A 19,579-nucleotide genomic window follows, 5' to 3' on the forward strand; every position below is an offset into this window, starting at 1 on the left:
ATGACTGATGGCAGGGGAGAGATGAACCTCTTCCCAGCAATTATACATTCATGTTAGAATATTAAATAAAGACCGGGAAAGAATCTGCAATCCCATTTTTATTAGCTTCAAATCAAGAGCAGGTTTTATTTTTTAATCAGTAATTTAATTTTAGTACAAATGTTGCAAAAAAAACAGTGTGCACATAAACAGTTTGGTAAGAAGGAAAGTACACCTCTACCTCGATATACGCTGTCCTCGGGAGCCAAAAAACCTTACTGTGTTATATTGAACTTGCTTTGATCCGCCGGAGGGCGCAGCCCCGCCCCCACCCCGGGCACTGCTTTACTGCGTTATATCTGAATTTGTGTTATATCAGGGTAGAGGTGTACAAGAATCAGTTTCATTTTTTAGTGTTTTCAAAGATGACATTTCATTGTAACCTACTTTATTCCTATACTTTCTTCACCAAGAATACAGAGAGCGCTTTCCATTCCAATGTACAATTTGACAGACATCTATGGAACAGTGCAGCTGAAAGAGGTTTTAGCTTGTTTCCAGCATTGCACTTCCTGTGTTAGTAGTGCATGAAGTGGCTTTCACCCTATTTGCACTTGGGGATAGCACCTGGATAAGATGCCACTTGACAATTGTTTGTTTGACTAATAATGGCAACTTTAGTGAAAGGGAACATTTCTGCAATAGCCTAAAAGAAGGATACTTAATCCTGGTCTACATTAGCACTTTCTGGGAAATCTCCCTCTGGTGCAAACCCCTGGGTGGTAACAATGATGAGTGCACTAGTGCAAAGCATGCAGGGTTAGATGACATGGTGGTAAAAATGCCAATGGCCTGTCTACACTTAGGCTGCCATCGTTACTAGGGCAAGGGTGGGTGATTTCCTGAAAAGTGCTAGTGTAGACACAGTTTTAGTGTGCTAGGGACCTTTCCAATAAGGTGCAGAGTGTTCTCAGCTCCACCTGACTGGAAGGGAACGGGAGTCATTCTGCACCATACAGAAACAAGCTAGGAACGGAAAACTAAAGATGAAAAGGGAAGAATATATCTCCTAGGTATCAACCTATTCAGTGAAAAGGGAAAATAGATGAACACACAATTTTGATTTATTTTTTCTTAAATCTGCAATTTATAATTCTGGCACCACAATCACATAGTGCCTCATGGAGCTTACCAAAGAGAGACAGACAGAAATACTTAAATACAACCAAAAAAAAGAGGAAAAGAAATCTGAGGCATCACCAATTGGAACTATGTAATTCGATCTTTTGGAGATTTTTAAAATTATTGTAAATTATTACCAAGATTTTCAAATGTCTAGTGACTGGGAGATCCCTTAAATGGGATTTCAGAAAGTGCTGAACAGTCACCTTCTGAAAACCAGACCCCTAAAAAGTTTTCCAGGTTGGGCCTCTGAAAGCACTAGTCTTTTCTGAAATGGCCACAGGCAGTAAATGTACAGAGGGGGCTGAGGAGAGGGCATATGCTCCTGTGGCCTTATGAGTATGTTACTAGCATTCCTTGAGGCATATATATCCATCTGTTACACAAGTAAAATGCAGCTCAGGAAAACTGTAACAATGGATGGCATGTGAGCATCAGGGAAAGTCAACTTAATGGCAAAAGCAAGCTTGCTGCAGTACCAAGGGCATTACACAGCATGCTCCACATACTACTGCGGGGGATGCATATTCAGCATTTCATTCTGTCTTTAAACTACACAGCACCAGATTTTTAGGCTTTTTGGGCTTGATCTTGCAAAGTGCTCAGTGGCTTCAGCTTCCACTGACCTCAGCTCAGCACCTTGCAGATCGGCGCTTCAGTGTTTTGGGAATACATATAACGATCCATTTGGATGAAATTGGCCCATGTAGAGGCCCAGGAAAAGGTGTAGGCACCACTTAAATCCTAATTAAACACCTACTTTAGTGAGACTTAAGCCCTCCAGATAGGACTTGGATGGTGCCTAGGCCTTGCACTGACCCTTTCCACAGGGGTGAAAATTTTGTGGTACAGTAAAGGAGTAGGGTTATGAAAGGAGATGGATATTTCCAGAAAATAAATCTCTGTTTTCTGGCCATTTCCACCAGTTTTTCCATGTTGTGCTTGTTCTGTGTCTCCTTAACATTCCCTCCCCCAAGCTCCATCCCACAGCACTTCCCTTTAATATTAGCATGTATCTAATGGCTGCAGGTGAAGGTAGGGAGATGAGTAGGTGTGGAGATCAGAGGTTTTTTCCATTGCTCCAATTCTCTTCTGCCATTTCAAGTTTCCCTTTACTTTTTGGCAGGCTTTGTATCTGCTGACAGCAGCCTCACTGCTTTTCATCTCTATGCAAATTACCATCCACAATAACCTAGTTCCAGAGCACAGTGCAATGTCAATAAGTAGCTGCTTTGTATACCCCAAGTTGCTGCCATCCCATGATTCACCTCCATAGCAGCTCCTCTCCCCATTTCTTTTGTCTCACAGCTCGTGGGAGTTTGCATGAGGCTCTGGGAGCTTGTTGATATCAGAGTTCTGAATCAGCTGGTAGAGAAACTCCACTTGTTTCTCATAGCCCTCAACTGAGATCCTCTCATTCAAGCCATGGACTCTGTTAAAGTGAGAAGAATATTTTTCATTACAATATGCATGAGCCGTCTACATGGGAACTGCAACCCCAGTCCAGACTGCTGATTCGCCAGTTCTCTTTATAAAGGCATGGGAATGTCAAGACTTAAGTAGGAGACAGTGTGAGACAAATAAACATCTACAGAACAATGCACTCTAAGCAAGATCTTTTCCTGAGGCCCGCATAAATGGCTTACTGATTCTAAGGCCAGAGCACAGTGGGTAAGACCATGGAGTGGGTAGATAGGGCAGGAAAGTGGAAGTATAGCAGGCACTGTCGGTCCCTGCATTAACATACCACAGACCCTTTGTGTCAGAGTGCAGAGCAGCCACCTGGGCACATTGCTCCTATTTCAGTTACACTTGCATGGAAGATAAAATTGATACGCTAGCAAGTGAACCAACTCTTAGCATGGTTAATACTTTTGTATTCACATAACTCCCAGCTTTAAAAGGTTAATCAAGTGGGAGTACCATGTTTGTGCCGGCATGTGGACATCCATATTAAATAAGGGCTTCACACCAGAACCAAACCTTTCAGAACCCAGAATTGTATTTGTGATCCAACCAAGTTCAGCTGTCCCACTGGAAGGGATGTTTGAACCAGGTCCTGTCTACATTTTAAACAGAGACGAACTGGGGCTAACTCTCTCCCACAGCAGTTCTCCCCCATTATGTGTGCAGCACCCAACGCCGCAGGAAATGGGTGGCTTTTGTGATTCTGAGGCACCCATACTGCTACACCACAGTATACAAATTTGGGTTTCCTTCTCTAGGCCAGCAAATGCTAATTTTCTTTAACAATAGTCCCTAGAGCATTCCCCACACCAGCAGAATACAATACCTGGGTAAATCATCTGGTTTAAAGACCAGTGGGTTAAATCGATAAATGGCATCTGTGAGATTAGTGAAGTGCCGGCTGTCTGTGTTTCCAATACAAATACCTGGAAAACAAACTCACAGGTCAGGTTTTCTCAGCACAAGTGAAACCAATTAGCCTTCAAGGAAAAAGGCTCGGCTGATGTTGCATTTCTACACTTTGAAAACTTAAACTCCTTTTGAAAACAAATTATTGTTCCCACATCAGCACAGGAAATAAAGAATGCTGGAACTCTTTCAGCAACGAGAGGAGCTGAGCACCACACCTGGTTGGCTTCAATGGGAGTTGTGGTGCCCAGCATGTCAGTATCAGGCTCTTATTCTTCTGTGTGTCAATTTCAAGCTTAAGTTCCTATCCAGTAAGCTGCGTAGCACAGCGTGGAACAGCTTGCATGATAAGTGCTTTAGATAGTAAGGTACAGCACAGAAGAAGAAAGATGATTTTTCCAGTCATGGAACTGCAAACTGAAGTGCTAAGACGAGAAGACCTCCCCTGCCACTCCTTACATCCCTGAAGAGATTCCCTGATATGTTTTGCAGAGAGATTCAATTCAGAGTTCATTGTTTCTGCCAGTTTCCTGTTTGCTTTTTTCTATTTCCACCATCACTCGCCCCATACACACACAGAGTTTAGAGCAGAGAGATGGAACCTAACAGAAGAGGGAACAGCAGCAGTTTCCAGTCGTTAACAGCTGGGGTGGAGGGATACACAGAAATGGAAACAAAGCAATGGGGGGAGAGACGGGAATGTGGAAGTATAAGAGGAAACAATCATCATCATGTGTTTGCTCTTACCTGGAGCTACGCTGCTGACATCGGGGAAAACATCCAGTAGGGTTCTTCGGAAAATCTGGACTCCAAAGGCATGATTATCCCAGGGGCTGATAGGGAGTGGGTCAAAGGCTTCCTGTAGGTGTATCTTTACTCTGTCATCAGCAATAGTGTTTTGGACTATCTCTAGCACCTATGAACACATCCAGAGGAACAAATAAGCAAAGGGAATGAGAGTTTTCCTTGTGGCTGTCTGTGCAGGTGCCAGTTTCAAGGCTTGCCTTGTAAATCAATTGCCAGCTATGGCTCCAAATGAAGATATACGATCAAGACAGGGGCCATGTAGTGGCCTCATGGTGGAAGTCTGTTTTCCTCTTACACAATGCGCTCCTGGCATTAAAGGTCCAAGTACTTCCAAGGCAATCACTTATGGGTCAGTGCCTCAAAAGCCCTTTCTTAACCCCTTCAGTACAAAAGCGCACCACCGTGTGGCTGGAATCCAAAAAAGCTTTCACCATAATTTTCCAGAGAGAGGGGTCTGATATTATTCATAGATAATAGGCTATGTCAGACCTACTCAAGTGAGAGAGATCAGGTCACTTTCCAGTGGCTGCAACTGACAGAAGATACGCCTTAATACTATTACATAAGCATGTATGGTCCATGGCAAGATTCCCAAACCATGGATCACCATGTACCACTGGTAGTATGTGAGCTCGATGTTTCATGAATTCACTTCACAAATTTTTTAAGGTGGGGGTATGTGAACCAGTGAAGTTGTCTATGGGTTACTCTGAAGCAAGAGTGACTCCCAAAGGCTGCTTAACATAGCTGCAAGTCTATTTCATAGAGGGTGTCCCTCAGAATCCGGGTTGTCTCCTGTTCGCCTCCATATTTAGAAGGTAGTGTTTAGAATCCAAAGTGAGTCTTCAAAAAGAGTCCTGTAAAACAAACCACTTAGGATATCTCTCATTTACACTGCATTCATCACTGTGATATCTGGCACACATAACAAACATTAAAGCAAACAACTGGCCCAAAGGGACAATCTCCCCTGGTTACAGGCCCAAATAAAGAAAAAGACACAGTGGACACATGCATCTTATGTTATGGGCTCTGTCATAAACAGATGGTTAAGGGTTAATGTCTCTTTTACCTGTAAAGGGTTAAGAAGCTCAGTGAACCTGGCTGACACCTGACCAGAGGACCAACGGGGGGACAAGATACTTTCAAATCTTGGTGGAAGGAAGTCTTTGTTTGTGCTCTTTGTTTTGTTCGTTGTTCGCTCTTGGGGCTAAGAGGGACCGGACGTACACGCAGGTGTTCCCAATCTTTCTGAATCAGTCTTTCATGTTTCAAAATTGTAAGTATAGCCAGGCAAGGCAGATTAGTCTTATGTTTGTTTTCTTTCAACTTGTGAATTTTTTTTCCTTTTGCTGGAAGGATTTTTACCTCTGTTTGCTGTAACTTTGAATCTCAGGCGGGGGAGAGGGGAGCCCCTCTAGGCTATATGAATCTGATTACCCTGTAAGCATTTTTCCATCCTGATTTTACAGAGATAATTTTTCCCTTTTCTTTCTTTAATTAAAAGCTTTCTTTTTAAGAACCTGCTTTATTTTTCCTTGTTTTAGAATCCAAGGGATTGAGTCTAAACTCACCAGGGATTGGTGGGGGGAAAAGGAAGGGAATGGTTAATTCCTCTTTGTTTTAAGATCCAAGGAGTTTGGATCTGTGTAGCTTCCCACGGCAACCCAGGGAGGGGAAAGTCGGGGGGGGGGGGAGAGAGAAGAGGGGATGGTTTATTTCTCCTTGTTTTAAGACCCAAGGGGTTTGGGTCTTGGGTTCCCCAGGGAAGGTTTTGGGGGAACAGGAAGTGTGCCAAACACTATATTTTTGGCTGGTGGCAGCATACCAAATTTAAGCTAGTAATTAAGCTTAAAAGTGATCATGCAGGTCCCCACTTTTTGGATGCTAAAGTTCAAAGTGGGGAAAAACCCATGACATGCTCAAAGAGAAAAAAACCTTGGATAAACTTGGCTCTGGCAGACTGCAAATTGCAGAACACTCCTTTCTCTTAGACTCTAAACTTGGGAACAGCCAATGAGAGTTTTCTGATGGAAAAGACCTGCTGCAACAAGGGATAAGGTATTCTCAGCTGGCCAGATGCCATTACACTCAGAGATTTACAGAAAAACAACCAATAGCTTGACTTGCACCTGGAAGCATAAAGGAAGCCAGCACAGATATTACATGCTCACATCTGTCATCTGCAAAATGTAGGCAGGCAATTTTGCACTATATGAAGCTCCTGAGAGGTCGTCTATGGGAACCCTAGGTAGAGTGTATTACAGCTGCACAGTCTGCAGATGGCAAAGGCAAGATCCACAATGCAGAGGAAAGCTTGCGATCCCCAGACCAGTCAACAAGTGTCCATTTCAAAGGTATAGGAAAGTTAAGTAAATGACATGTCAGGGACAAATGTCATGATGAAAAAAAATAGGTGAACAAATGTAAAATGCAGACATTACCTCTTCAACCTTTTGTGATGGGTGGATCCGAAAATTCACAGTTGCTTTTGCAGAAGGTGGGATGACATTGGACTATGGGAAAAAAAAAAGAAGCTCAACCAATACAAAGAAAGCCATAAGCAGAGTCAAAGGCCAATCACAGAACTGCTACTGTAATACTACATCAGCCTGATATGCACTGCTGTCAAAAAGTTTAAACTATTGCTCTTGCAGTTGCAGGGCTCACAGTGTAAGGCCCCAACCAGCTCCTATTGAAATAAAACGCCCAAACCTTCCACCATTTGATCACTGTAAACATTAGCCATTTACCACACAGGTAGTTATACAAGGATTAGGTGTTTTTTTTTAGTAATAACTTCATTTTATCTGATGTCACTCTTCCAAAAAATCCTCCTTTATAGCTGAGTCCATTTCCCCAAAGCACACCAGCCATGACCCATGTACGTCACTTAACAGCATAAGTAGAGATACAGAATTCCTGTTTTCTACAAAATATATTTTATTCTTTGTTAAGTATGCAAGTTACACAGTCTTTGAACACACAGAGTAAAAAAGCAAACAACACGTTATTTCTCTTCTCACCACTCAGTGTCACTGTTTACCTATTACTTGTTTTCTAGACAAATGATCCTTTTCAGTAAAGATTTCCTTTGAGGAATGCAGAAAGTAGGCCCAAACTATTAATTGCTCTCATTGGTGTTCCAGAGCTGCAATTCTCAACCGTGCAGTTTATCAGGTTAAGACCTTGACTGTACCAGCCAGAACCTGCTGCCTCTCACCCTGCTGTGCTTGCTCTAACCCACTGTGGAGTTTAGGGATATCAGTCTTGTGATCATGAGACAAAGGTCCCATCTATAGTAGGAAGTTGTCCTGTTGCTGACATTGGGTGGTCCAAAGTCTCAGTCACGCACTGTGTAACAGGGTGGAAAATGTTTTTTATCCTGTCTACATTAGCACTTAAACCATTTTCAGCATCAGTTTAGAAAGAACTGGATAACAAATATTGTCATCAGTGAAACAATTTTCTGTTGTAAACCCTAAGGTGCGAACTAGGCTATACTTTCAGATGGAGTGAGGTTGGCAAAGCATGAAGGCCCAGTACAGAGGCTGAGTTTAAAATTAAGTGTAAGAGGAGACTACACCAACCATTCATAATGGCACATCTAGTAGTATGTGGGAACCACCATTCTAAATAATACAAGCATTCTCCTCACGCTACATGGAGGAAAAATCAAATGCACACACGAAGCTACCTTGATTCCTGCATTAAACAAGGTGATTGCTGTGGTGGTCCGAACCAAGGCATTAGTGGAGGGCTTCTGCTCCAAAATTCTGCATGAAAATAAGTTTTTAAAAGGAGTTTTGTATTTATAAAAGATATAAATGACAAAAGTGAGAATTAAATTGATTAGACCAACCTATGCATTAACAGAGCAGCTATAGTATGTTTCAATTATTAATTAAAGCAAGGTAAATGCTTTACAGTCTGATAAACTGAGAAATAGGATGGCTGATTCCCAGGGAAGATCAGGCTTATTGACAAGAAAGCTAGAGGACTAAAGTTTTTAAATGGACATTGGTTCCCATATTTCATGGGGGCAGAGGCTGGGAGTGTGAAGAGGGGATGTGTTCCCTTTACCTGCTGACGATAGGGGAGAACAGCCACAGGTTGGTCATGATGAGATTGAGAGGAAAACGGAACTAAGTGGCAAGAGAAAACAAAGATACATCAATTATCAAAATTCCAGCTTTGGAGACTGAAGTGATGTCATGACTCAGTGCAGAACACAGGGCTAAGGGATCACTGCTATGTACAGTATGAGAGGGATGTTGCAGAGGGAGAACTATTGCACTTAAGCTTTGAATTCTCCTTTCTGAGTTAAATGATTTTAACAGAGACTAGGAAACCCCCCTAGGTAATTTGCATCTGGGGCTACTTTTAATTTATTAACATTAATTATGTGAAACTTGAGAATGAAGCTACAGTTGAATACTCACCTCTGAAGCCAAGTGCTCAAGAATCATGATTTCTGGTCCATGGCCAAATAGATTGGGCATGGGATTCTGCTCCAACCTACAACAAGCAAATGAGCATTTGAAAAAAAACCGCATTCTACATTGCAGAAACCAGATTGCATTCATAGATCTGACCAAGAGCTTGAAATGTAGCCATATCCCTCATAGCTCACAAATCAGGAACAACTTCACCACGGATTTCAAAGCTTTCCTGTCTCATCCAAAGATATTCTTTTGGGGAGGATGAAGAGATAGCCAAGGTTGGCTCCCAATGGGAAGGAAGGAACAGTAAGGGAGATGTGGAAATCTATAAAAATGGTAGGCCAAAAAGACAGCAAGTCTCTCTTTATTTCAGGCACTTCTATAAAACAACACCCTTGCTCCCATCAATCTAGTCTGTATCCATTGGGATAGGGAGGCTGAGAAGCAGGAGCATTACCTTGTACCAGAACCTATGGGATATAACATTTTGATACCACACCATGTTTATTTGCCTGCACAGATATCACCCGTAGGCAGCAGATACAGTCACAAAAGATTCTTGGAGAGAAATTCTGGCAACAGACAAAAGGATAGAACAAAAATAGATCTATGTCACCTTTGCAGATATCCAAATTCTAGGGCTACTGAGTGACATTTAGGCCCCTGGAGTAAGTCTGAGTAGCTCAGATGATGATCTAATTTATGCCTGGCTTTTCAGGGTCCCTAGGGACCATTCCAGGAAGTGTGACTAGCTGGAGTGCAGAGGTGCGCCACGCCCTCTTCCCCTGACCACAACTCCTCTGCCAGGGGTTGCATATCTGCACACTTATGAGAGCCATAAGCTTCAGTTTTAAACATACACAGAGAAGTACAATATATAGCACTGAAGTCAAGTCTGTTTAAGGAGATTTTGCACGACTATCTTAGGTCTGTTATACAATCAGGTAAACTCTCACCTGGACAATGCTGCTGCAAGAATACCAATACTCGTCTCCTTAGGAGGGGCAGAGGAATGACCTTGCTCTTTTTCCACGCTGAAGTTCGCTGTAATTGAACCCTTCTCTGTGATAGCTATTCTGATGAACAAGAAATAACTTCATCAAACCGATTCCAAATATTACATAACCGGAGTTCTTCAGCCTCTACTGACTGTAGACAGATGGGGCTGATATGCTTATTTTTTAGAACCAAACAAAAATACTCTAACAGCAGCAGCAACAACAACAAAAAGCATTTAAAGCCACATCTGAGTGGTAGGAGCATTGTGGTCTTGGCTTTTTCTCCAGATTTCACATCACACAACTACACTTGCTCTGGCACAGCTGCAGTACCCTGCTTGTGACAGCACTGCTCAGAGACTGAAAGTAAGTGCACTCGGAAGGTTCTTTGCTTACGTTTTGTACCACAGCTGCAGTATTAGTGACAGACCAAATGTCTTAAAAACAAATGTCATTTAAGTATAACAAGAGCCTTTCATGGTAATTAAAATGATAACAAACACTTCTGTGGAGGCAGACAATAGGAAATACTTATCCTGTGCAGTGTTTTTAAAACCTTAAATGATAGCATTTTAATTCTTGTTTGATGTCAAGGGCCAATTGCTGTCTTATTAAATCTAAACTGCATTCATATTTCAATATATAGGTATCATATTTTCCACTGGAAAACTGGCCCATGCATGTGTCCTTTTATATGCTCCCATAGCCAACACTAAGATTATGGGGGTCTCTTTTTGACTATAGTTCTGCATGAAAACCAGAATGCTCCCCAAAAAGACTAAATTGCAGCTTTGGAGAAGGAAATGGATTTGTAAAACTGAAGCACCTATACGCAGTCAGATATGACCCTTCTACCAACAGTATCTGATAAAACAAATGTGATAAACATGGGCATTGTCACCAAGTTCTTTATAGCACAATACCACATCCCGTTAGCGCCTGGTTGTCCTTCCCCTGCTTTTTACAACAACAAATAAATGAGACTGACTCATCACAGGGCTTCCTACATTAACCTCCAGGTGATATTTCAGCAAGGCCATTGAGGGATCCCAGGTCTTTAGAGGATTGTCTACCACAGAGGGAAAGGGACAGAATTCATAACTCAACTGATACCCCATTTCCTCATTCTTTCCTACTCAAGATAAAGGGTCACCCTTGCATTCCCTCAGAAAAGGTATGAATCAAATTTACAAGCTGCATACCAAAGACAAACTTCACAGCTAAATCAGGGTCGCTATCTAAGCTGACCAAAGAGAAATAGCATTGACTGCATGCCCTCATCCTGCCATTTGCACACCAGCAAATGGCAGTCAGAAGGCTGAAACACTGATTGCCACGATGGTGAACCAGCCTCAGGTTCTGCTGCCAAAACCTCAACTACACATCAAAGTTACTACATTTTTATCTAAAGAAAAAAAAAATCCCTGGGCAGCTATAAACGACAGCCTAGAAGACGGCTGCACATACATATGGATATCTCCATCCTCAGCCCTGTGACTCAGCTGCAACCTAGCCAAACTCACCTACTCAAGTAAACAAAGAGGTATAACAACAGTGTGATACAGTGATTGGTGGGATGAAAACCTAAGGGTGGGTTTCCCAGCCAAGTGCTCCATGCATTAGCTAAGGATGCCCAATCTTTGCAACACCGAGGGCGGCAATGAAAATCTGCCTGGAGCCTAAGAGAGACACACAAATGTATGTAAGTATGTAAATATACTTAATTCTGAAATACGCACACAGTCCGAACATTTGCTTGTATTTATATTTTCACTGAGATGAACAGAAACTGCAGTCACGTCACCAGCAATAAAACCCTGTAGTTCATCGGCTGTGTCTTCACCAAGGAAGAAAAGAGCAGCTGCCATAGAGGGCCTTTATGTTGTATTATGGACACCGCTGCATTAGTCCAAACTAACAGACTCTCTTATACTTACCCATAAAGCCAAGGATCAGGCTCATTGTGTTAAATTCTCTTCTTTCCTTACTTACACTGCTACTGGATTCTTTATTCCCTCCAAGAACCCATCTAAGATAACGCTTCCCTCATCTAGCAGGAAAGAAAGCTTCACTCCTCTAGCTTTCAGCAGAGCCGCAATCTTCATTGCTCCTTTATGACCAGATACCTATGAGAATCCAAATCAGAGGAATTGCCATGCTGAATCGCACAAGCAGTCCATCTAGTACAGTATCCTGACTCTGACAGTGACCAGTGCTACATGAGAAAGGTGCAAGAAACAACAGAGTGAACAATTATGAAATAACCTGTCCATGGGATGAAGTTTCTTTCTAACCCCTGTCAATTAGTGGTTGCTTATGCTCTGAAGCAAGAGAGTTTACATCCAGTCTAATAAAACGGAAGATGTTCTCATTATTCATGAGAAGCCTCAATGCTACCCCACAGCAATGAGCTCTACAGCTTAATCAGGCATTGTTTAAAAAGGTATTTCATTTGATCATGTCTTGTCTTTCAATTTCACTGAATCCCTTCTTGTCTTTGTGAGAATGGGCAATTCTGCTACCCTATCATTCTCAATTTCTAGCCCTATGTCATTAATGAAGACTCTGTTAGATAACACTGTTCACTTGGAACAATCAAATAGATCTTAACCTGGATTTTCACATTTCACTCATACACTGTACTTTTTATGTCTGACAGCCACACCAAAGAACAGTACAGATATACCCTTTTCCTCTCTCTCCACTGAGCAAAACCCTGATGGCCCAGGTCACTGAGAGCTGAACTGTCAATATATACCTATGACTGCAATGCGCTAAAGAGTGATTTGTCAATGCAACAGCGATCATCGGGGGGGTTCATGGTAAATAATCCTTAGAAAGTTGATTTAGTCAAGTAAAAGGACAATGCAGGCAACTGGCTATCCAACAATCAAGCTGCTGTTATAGCAGGAAACGAGAGAGAGAGACTGAGAGAAGAAGAGGAGTACTTGTGGCACCTTAGAGACGAACTAATTTATTTAAGCATAAGCTTTTGTAGGCTACAGCCCACTTCATCGGATGCATGCCGACTGAGAGAAATACCTCTTCATCATGTCCAATGCCAATATAGAAAGACCTGCGAGGTCTGTAGTCTCTTCTCAGCAGGAATTCTAGAGCTTGCAGAATACCCTGTGGAACAGAGACAGCATGTTAGTCACTGTGTCCTTTTGCTCTCTGAGACTGCAAAGAAGAGCTACTTCATATGGCAAAGAACATGAAGATGTAAAGGAAATCCAGTACTTTCACAGTCCTCAAGCAGGCTTCATTCTTTTAACTATTGCAGGTTTTTTTTTCACTCCACCTAGTTGATGATAATCATATTCTTTTGCAAGCACAATCCAAGAGACTTAATAATCCTTAAGACTCAGTGTGTTACATAACATCAGAATAAATATATAAAATAGTATAGGCTTGATCCTATTCCTACTGGAGGCCAAGGCAAACTCCAACTGATTTCAAAGGGAGCATGACTGGGGTCTCTATCTGAAAAAAATCCACTTAATTGAGCCTTTAAATTGCATCTAGACTGCATATGGTATGGCTCTCTCTAGTTGTAGCAAACCCATTACTTTAATGAGGATTAACTTTTTAGACAATAACATTACTAAGGAAGAACAAAGAAAAATAAGAACAGTGGGGATGAAGTTTGTCATCCATTAACACTTGTGTTTTTCTAGTCTCATCTATTTTTTTTTCTTCCTAACTATGGTCATTGTCTAATCAGCAGTGGTTAGTTTGCATTTCTGCTATCTTGCCAGCATCCATTTTGCCTCATACATTGCAATGGTTAATTTTGATTTAGTTGTTTCTGGGATTATTACTGCCATTCTCAATAGCTAACTAGTTCCAAAACAGAAGTTCTCAAATCACAGAACTATGGGACTGTTAATTATTTACCCATCAGACTATGAACAAAAACATTCCTTAGAGTTTTTCATGTCTCTGAAATGAGGTGACAGAGAAGACATACTATAGCAGAATTTTTGTTGTCCACTGTTCCTCGTCCATAGATGAAACCGTCAAGTTCCTTAGCCGAGAAAGGAGGGACATGCCACCCCTCTTGGGAAGCTGGGACTACATCCATGTGTGCAAGCAGCATGTAGGGCATGAGCTGGGGGTCAGAACCCTGGACAGTGAAGAGATGGCTATATCCCCCAATGATCTCATGTTGAATGAACTTGGTAGAAAATACAGCAGGAAAGACTGTTTAAAAATAAAGTCAAAAGAAGAGAGAAATATACAAAGGAGAAAAATCAGCAAGATCTTTTCTATTCCACCACCAAAATTATTGGAATATGACACGAACCCGTTAGCAGAATTTTGCCACTGACTTTAATGGAAGCATGGTCTATAGTGAATTTTAACACACATAGCAATAAGATACAAAGCTTGATCCGATGCAGGCAGCAAATATGCAAGCTTCCCTCAAACAGCTTTACCAAACTGTCCCAATCTGCAGTGGAAACCCTCACTAGAGTTTTGTCTCCCTTGGCAAAAACAGGACCTGCAGCTGTGTTGGACGATTGAACCTACAGACAGGGCTCAGACAGGTTTAGGCTTTTTTATCACAAGGTTGTCTAACTCTCTTCAGGGCAGGGTCATGAAAGACACCTATGCCCTGTCTATGCTCAGTTTCTACCATCAGTGGAGATATACCACAGTTGAACTGCAGGTCCCATTTTGGCCCTGATGGTAATACAGTCCCCTTTTGAGAAAAATCAAGATAAAAAGTGCTATGTCAAACACAGTACTATTTCATTATATTCAGAATCTAAACTTCTCCTCAACTTGTTGCCAAACTCCTGCCCTTTTATTAAAAATATATAGGAATGTAAATTCTGTACCTTTTTTAATATAATTCCCAAATTCTGCCAAAGCTGTTGTATTTTGGTCCTCTGGAGAGAAGGAAACGGTTTGAATTCTGATGGCACCTTAAATGAAAATATGAAGTAGAGGATTTTTGGCAATGATGACAACCAGTCCAACAGTCCTTTTAACTGTAATTTGAATAGGTAAGAAAATTAAGATCCTGAGTATTTTGTAGGCTTTACAGATCCCAAGACAGAGGGTAGAGGTGGTATTACCCTCAAAGAATCGACCACATTTTAAGCTCATTGACTACATTCTGGCTACCCTGTTAATGCCTGTGTAGTTTCATATAGAATGTTCTTCTTAATTACTTGTTCTAAATTGTTGTGTTTTGTTGCTGTGCATTGTTAAAAATGCTACTGTTTTCCACTCTGGAAGCAGCTGCATTTCACTGTATTGTGAAGATTGATTCCTTGTCGACAAAACGTTTTATATTAATGCAAATATATTACTAGATGGGAATTCAAATATAATTGCACCATCTTTTTCAATAAGCTTCCTAATGAAAAATTACTTTGAGCTCAAGGCTGAGTACACTCAACTCTCACTGAAGACAATGCTTAGCACTTCACAGGAGCTTGTTGAGTGGAAAATGTGAGTTGCTTCATCAGATTTTTATGGGAACAGTGGTGTTCGCTGAAGCATCCTTTACTTCAGACAGTGTTGCTCCATGATGGCTCATAATGCCCCACTATGGACCTGCTCCTATCTACTTCATCAAGGTCTCTCTAAAGAAGATTTTTTGGTTTCTAATTAAAAAAAAAACATTTCCACTTGCTAGGTAATAATTCCACCAACTAAATACAGGAGAGCTTTCCCTCTATTTTAAAAGTTTTAACTATTGTTTGATGCCTGACTCTGGTTTTCTACTAGCTGCCAATCCTAATGTAATCCATATACCCCCAGAAGTTTCCTGCAAGAGTCTTTGTATCTGAAAGTACAAATAAATTAGCTCTATAACTGGATGCCTGCAAGGCAGGGGTACAAGATTTGAGCCAGAAAGGAAAAGGGGGCACTAATTTATTAGTGTGGTAAAGGGACATCTGAAGGTGTACAATTGGAGAATGCAGACAAACTGTGTTTTGTATCTAAGAAGGATGAGATACTGGAGAAAACTGTCACTGGGAGGAAACAAAGGTTGCAGGTGTGTGAAATTCTGGTCCCAGTTAAGAAAAGAATATCTGCTGTGGGAAAGCATAATAATTCATTTATTTGCAGTACTTCCATTTGGCAAACTCTAAAACATTTATACAGCTTTCTGGGCAAGTTTTTCCCTGCCATCTACTCCAAATATGGTGCAGCCTAATGGATTCACCTACTTCTTATTGTCCCTCTTCTATAGACTTAATATTATGTTTATGAACAAGGGATGAGGAATGGGCCAACCAACAACAGTAACAGCACCTTGCATTTAAAGATCATCTTTCATCCAAAGTGTTTTATAAACCAAAACAGCTCTACCGCTCTGAGACATCCAGGCCCCTGGTTGTGGAATCCCTCAATATCCTGTCTTCCTTTTTCATTAATATCTACATTGGACCATTCAGCAAAATTGTCATTCAGGTGTCACTGATACACAGATGACACTCAGATATCTGTGTCCTCCACTATCTCCAAGACACATCTCCAGGTTTTGCTTAGGATATCTGTTGGGGTCAAAGTATATGGCTGCAAATGTAAACATATCAGGTATTTTGAGACAGGCACCGTCTCATGCGGTGCTAAAGAATCTTAACTGATAACAAGCAATGAATTACACAGAAGAGATATTAAAACAATATTATTCCCTTCTTTCATTTGTCAGCAGAAAAAATAAATCCTTTTTAAAAAAAAAAATGATATTCAGTCTTTTTCTTCTGCAGTTTTTCTTTCTTCCCTATCACCCATAGCATGTACTTTCTGCAGTGTCATGGAAGCAGGGCAGGGAGGGATGTAATACACAAGTGAAGTGCCTTATGGGGATAAAGGGAGGTTGTCAGTTTCAGGGCGGTGTCAGCTGCCTCAGTTGCTGGAGGGTAGTCAGAGCTTGAGGATGAGTTAGCTGTTTCCTTGGGAATGTGTCAGTGTCTGAGAAGAGGTGCTGGGAGGGGGGCAGACCAATATCTAAGCAGGCAATAAGGGACTGAATAGATGCTTAAAAGTAAAGTGACACAATGGGAAGAAGACACTAGTGTGTGTGTTTGTGGGGGGAATGGTGTCAGTTGAGGGAGTGCTAATGCTCAAGCAGTTTTTGTCTGTGCCTGATGGTGCATGGTACACATGGGAGAGAAGTGCCCACTGAGGAAATTCTGCCAGGGACACCAGACTAAAGAGGTCAGTGCCCTGGGGATCTTGGTAAATGGATGGCATTAGTAGCTGATGAGGAGGCATCAGTACTTAGGGGATTTCTGGCTGCTCAATGTCTTCAGGGCAGGCTCAGACCCTGGAGAATTCAGCTGGAGGATAAGTCCTGGGTGGAGGGGTGTTTCAGAGCACTAAATCTCAAGAGGGCCCTGGGGTAGGGTCTTAGGCCCAGAGGAAATGGGGGGAGGCAGCCTAGTAGAAGTTGCTTGGGGGAGGGTCATGAAGGAGTTTTGGTGGCCAGAGATGGAGCAGTTAGGGAATGTCACTTTAGGTATCCAAGGGGGTGCACTCCTCAGCAGAGATGGAGTGCTGGTCTGGGGGTTGGGGAGGGAGAGACTTAGCTACGAAGGGGCAGGGGCTGAAAATGGTCCATCATCAGGGCGGATCAATCAGGGATGGGAGGAGTGGGGGTATTTGGGATGGGATTATAGTCTCCAAGATTTCTCAAGGGGTGGAGGTGGTTCCGCTGATGGGAGCCTGCCAGGAATAGGGGTTTGGCCCCAGGGGGTTAGCCTGGTTTCTGTGTCTATGGGGGGGGGGGTCTGTGGAAAGATTTAGTCTGGGAGCATGAATTCTTGGGAGCAGTGTTAGTTTGGGGAATCTCTGGTGGGGCAGGGGGGGCTAATCTGGAGGTGAGGGGTTGTCTATTGGGAGAATTAGTCTGGGGGGTCCCCCTAGAAGGTTTAGTCAGGGGCAGTTTCCCCCTGAGATCAAAAGGATAGTTTGAGGAGACCCCCAGGGTGGAGGTTAGTAGGGGTCTGGGAGGTACCAGGGTGTTGGCTGGGGATACCCCCAGGGGAGGGGCATGGGGATTAGCTGGGGGCTGGGGAGGGTTGGCTGCGGGTCCCCCCAGGGGTGGAATTTAGTTGGGGGTCCCAGGGCGTTTAGTTGGAGGTCCCCCCCGGGGTGGGGTTTAGTTGGGGGTCCCTGGGGGGGTTGGCTGGGGGTACCCCCAGGGTGGGGTTTAGTTGGGGGTCCCGGGGGGGTTGACTGGGGGTACCCCCGGGGTGGGGTTTAGTTGGGGGTCCCGGGGGGTTGGCTGGGGGTCCCCCAGGGGTGGGGTTTAGTTGGAGGTCCCAGGGGGGTTGGCTGGGGGTCCTGGGGGGGTTGGCTGGGGGTACCCCCGGGGTGGGGTTTAGTTGGGGGTCCCGGGGGGTTGGCTGGGGGTACCCCCGGGGTGGGATTTAGTTGGGGGTCCCGGGGGGGTTGGCTGGGGGTACCCCTGGGGTGGAAGTTAGCTGGGGGCCAGGGACCCCCGGGAGGGGTTGGTCTGGGGGTACATGGGGGTCGGGGGGGCTCTCCTGGGATGGGCTCTGAGGGGTCCCGGCCCCTTCACCTCTCAGCGCCTCCTTCAGCTCCTGTCTGTCGCGGGCGCTGAGCTGGAAGCCCAGCGCGGCACCCCGCTCCCAGAGCCGCGGGCACGGCGGGGGGCGGAGGACGTAGGCCCGCACCAGCACCGCAGCCAGCAAGGCCAGCGCCACCCCGCACAGCCCCAGGCAGGCGGCCCAGGCCGCCCCCCGCAGCCGCCCCCTCCGCTCCGCCATGCAGCTCCGCTGGCCTCGCGCGCCGCCCGCCAATCACCCGCCGCCAACTCAGAGACACTGGCCAACAGGCGGCTTCGTTCGGCCTTCGCCGCAAGGCCTGCTGGGAGTTGGAGTTCCCTGACCCTGACAGCTGTTTCTGGAAGCTTGACAGCTCACGTGCCGTGCCCAGAGCAGGGGGCTGGAGTCAGGGGTCTTGGGGCCTGTTCCCAGCCCCGGGCAAAGTGTCGGGCCCAACCCAGGCCCTGTGCTCTGTTCCTGTTGACTCCCTTTGTGACCTCAGCCAATCACTTCACCAGAGTATCCCCATGTGTAAAACAGTAATCGTACCTACTGGCCAGGGATGTTTTGAAGCTTAATTAGTTTAATACACATCGGGATTTGCAAGTGACCACCACCATAGAAGTGTATAATTCTGTATGCCTAAATCATGTTACATGTATTGTGTTTGTTGTTGCATTAGCAGCAGGAGGGCAAGATCTGTTCTCTAACATAACTCAGTTCCGCTCACCTAAGTGCAATTGCCAGCAGACCAGGAAATCCAATTATGGTATTAACACTATTTCTAAAATGAGAGGACTCTTGAGAAAAAGGAGTACCCTTTGCTGATAAATAACTATGTGATTTATATAGGAGAGTCGTGTAGCATGGATTCTATAAGAGTAATTAATTCTGCAAAGGTGTAGAAGCATACAGAAACTCTAGGATAGCACTGGTAAAATAAATTAACTATAGGCATGCCTAAAGCTTTTATCACCATACTACCAAGTAGAATTGACATAAGGGTTCTGGGAAAGTGTACTTCCAAATCAGTAGATAAAGCATATGATCAGTCACATATTGTTTATTATCAAAAAAAGAACCAAACCAATATTAAATTAAATAAATTACACAAACATTTTGAGCTGGTTATGCATCATGCAGGTATCAAATAAAGCTTCAAAGTAATTACATGTTAATATCACTAGACTTTCAGAGACATAAAAGGTCATTGGAAGTTTAGAATTTTCCACCTCAATGGACTCTCTTTCTGAATTTCTCT

The 19,579-nt window shown here is 43.4% G+C and overlaps 1 protein-coding gene across 1 annotated transcript; it reads right to left on the reverse strand.

Moving 5' to 3' along the window:
* Nucleotides 1-297: 297 nt before the first annotated feature.
* PM20D1 (peptidase M20 domain containing 1) lies at nucleotides 298-18,540 on the reverse strand. Its single transcript, XM_030561600.1, has 13 exons — nucleotides 18,333-18,540; nucleotides 14,629-14,715; nucleotides 13,755-13,987; nucleotides 12,827-12,913; nucleotides 11,777-11,910; nucleotides 9,743-9,862; nucleotides 8,787-8,862; nucleotides 8,428-8,489; nucleotides 8,042-8,120; nucleotides 6,789-6,860; nucleotides 4,285-4,453; nucleotides 3,455-3,554; nucleotides 298-2,593 (listed from the first exon to the last, which is right to left on the reverse strand). Exons 1-13 carry the CDS (start codon nucleotides 18,538-18,540, stop codon nucleotides 2,464-2,466), a joined length of 1,557 nt encoding a protein of 518 aa, XP_030417460.1. The 3' UTR covers nucleotides 298-2,463.
* Between the last annotated feature and the right edge of the window lie 1,039 nt (nucleotides 18,541-19,579).

This window comes from Gopherus evgoodei, chromosome 4 (assembly GCF_007399415.2).
Source record: "Gopherus evgoodei ecotype Sinaloan lineage chromosome 4, rGopEvg1_v1.p, whole genome shotgun sequence".
Taxonomy (NCBI): Eukaryota; Metazoa; Chordata; order Testudines; family Testudinidae; genus Gopherus; species Gopherus evgoodei.

Excerpts from the sequence above, each read along its gene's own strand:
- PM20D1 (XM_030561600.1), bottom strand. The coding sequence starts at position 18,540 with ATGGCGGAGCGGAGGGGGCGGCTGCGGGGGGCGGCCTGGGCCGCCTGC. Across the intron at positions 6,861-8,041 it reads TGTTTAATGCAGGAATCAAG|TCCAATGTCATCCCACCTTC; the intron begins GTAGCTTCGTGT and ends TTTTTCCCATAG. Across the intron at positions 4,454-6,788 it reads CATCACAAAAGGTTGAAGAG|GTGCTAGAGATAGTCCAAAA; the intron begins GTAATGTCTGCA and ends ATGTGTTCATAG.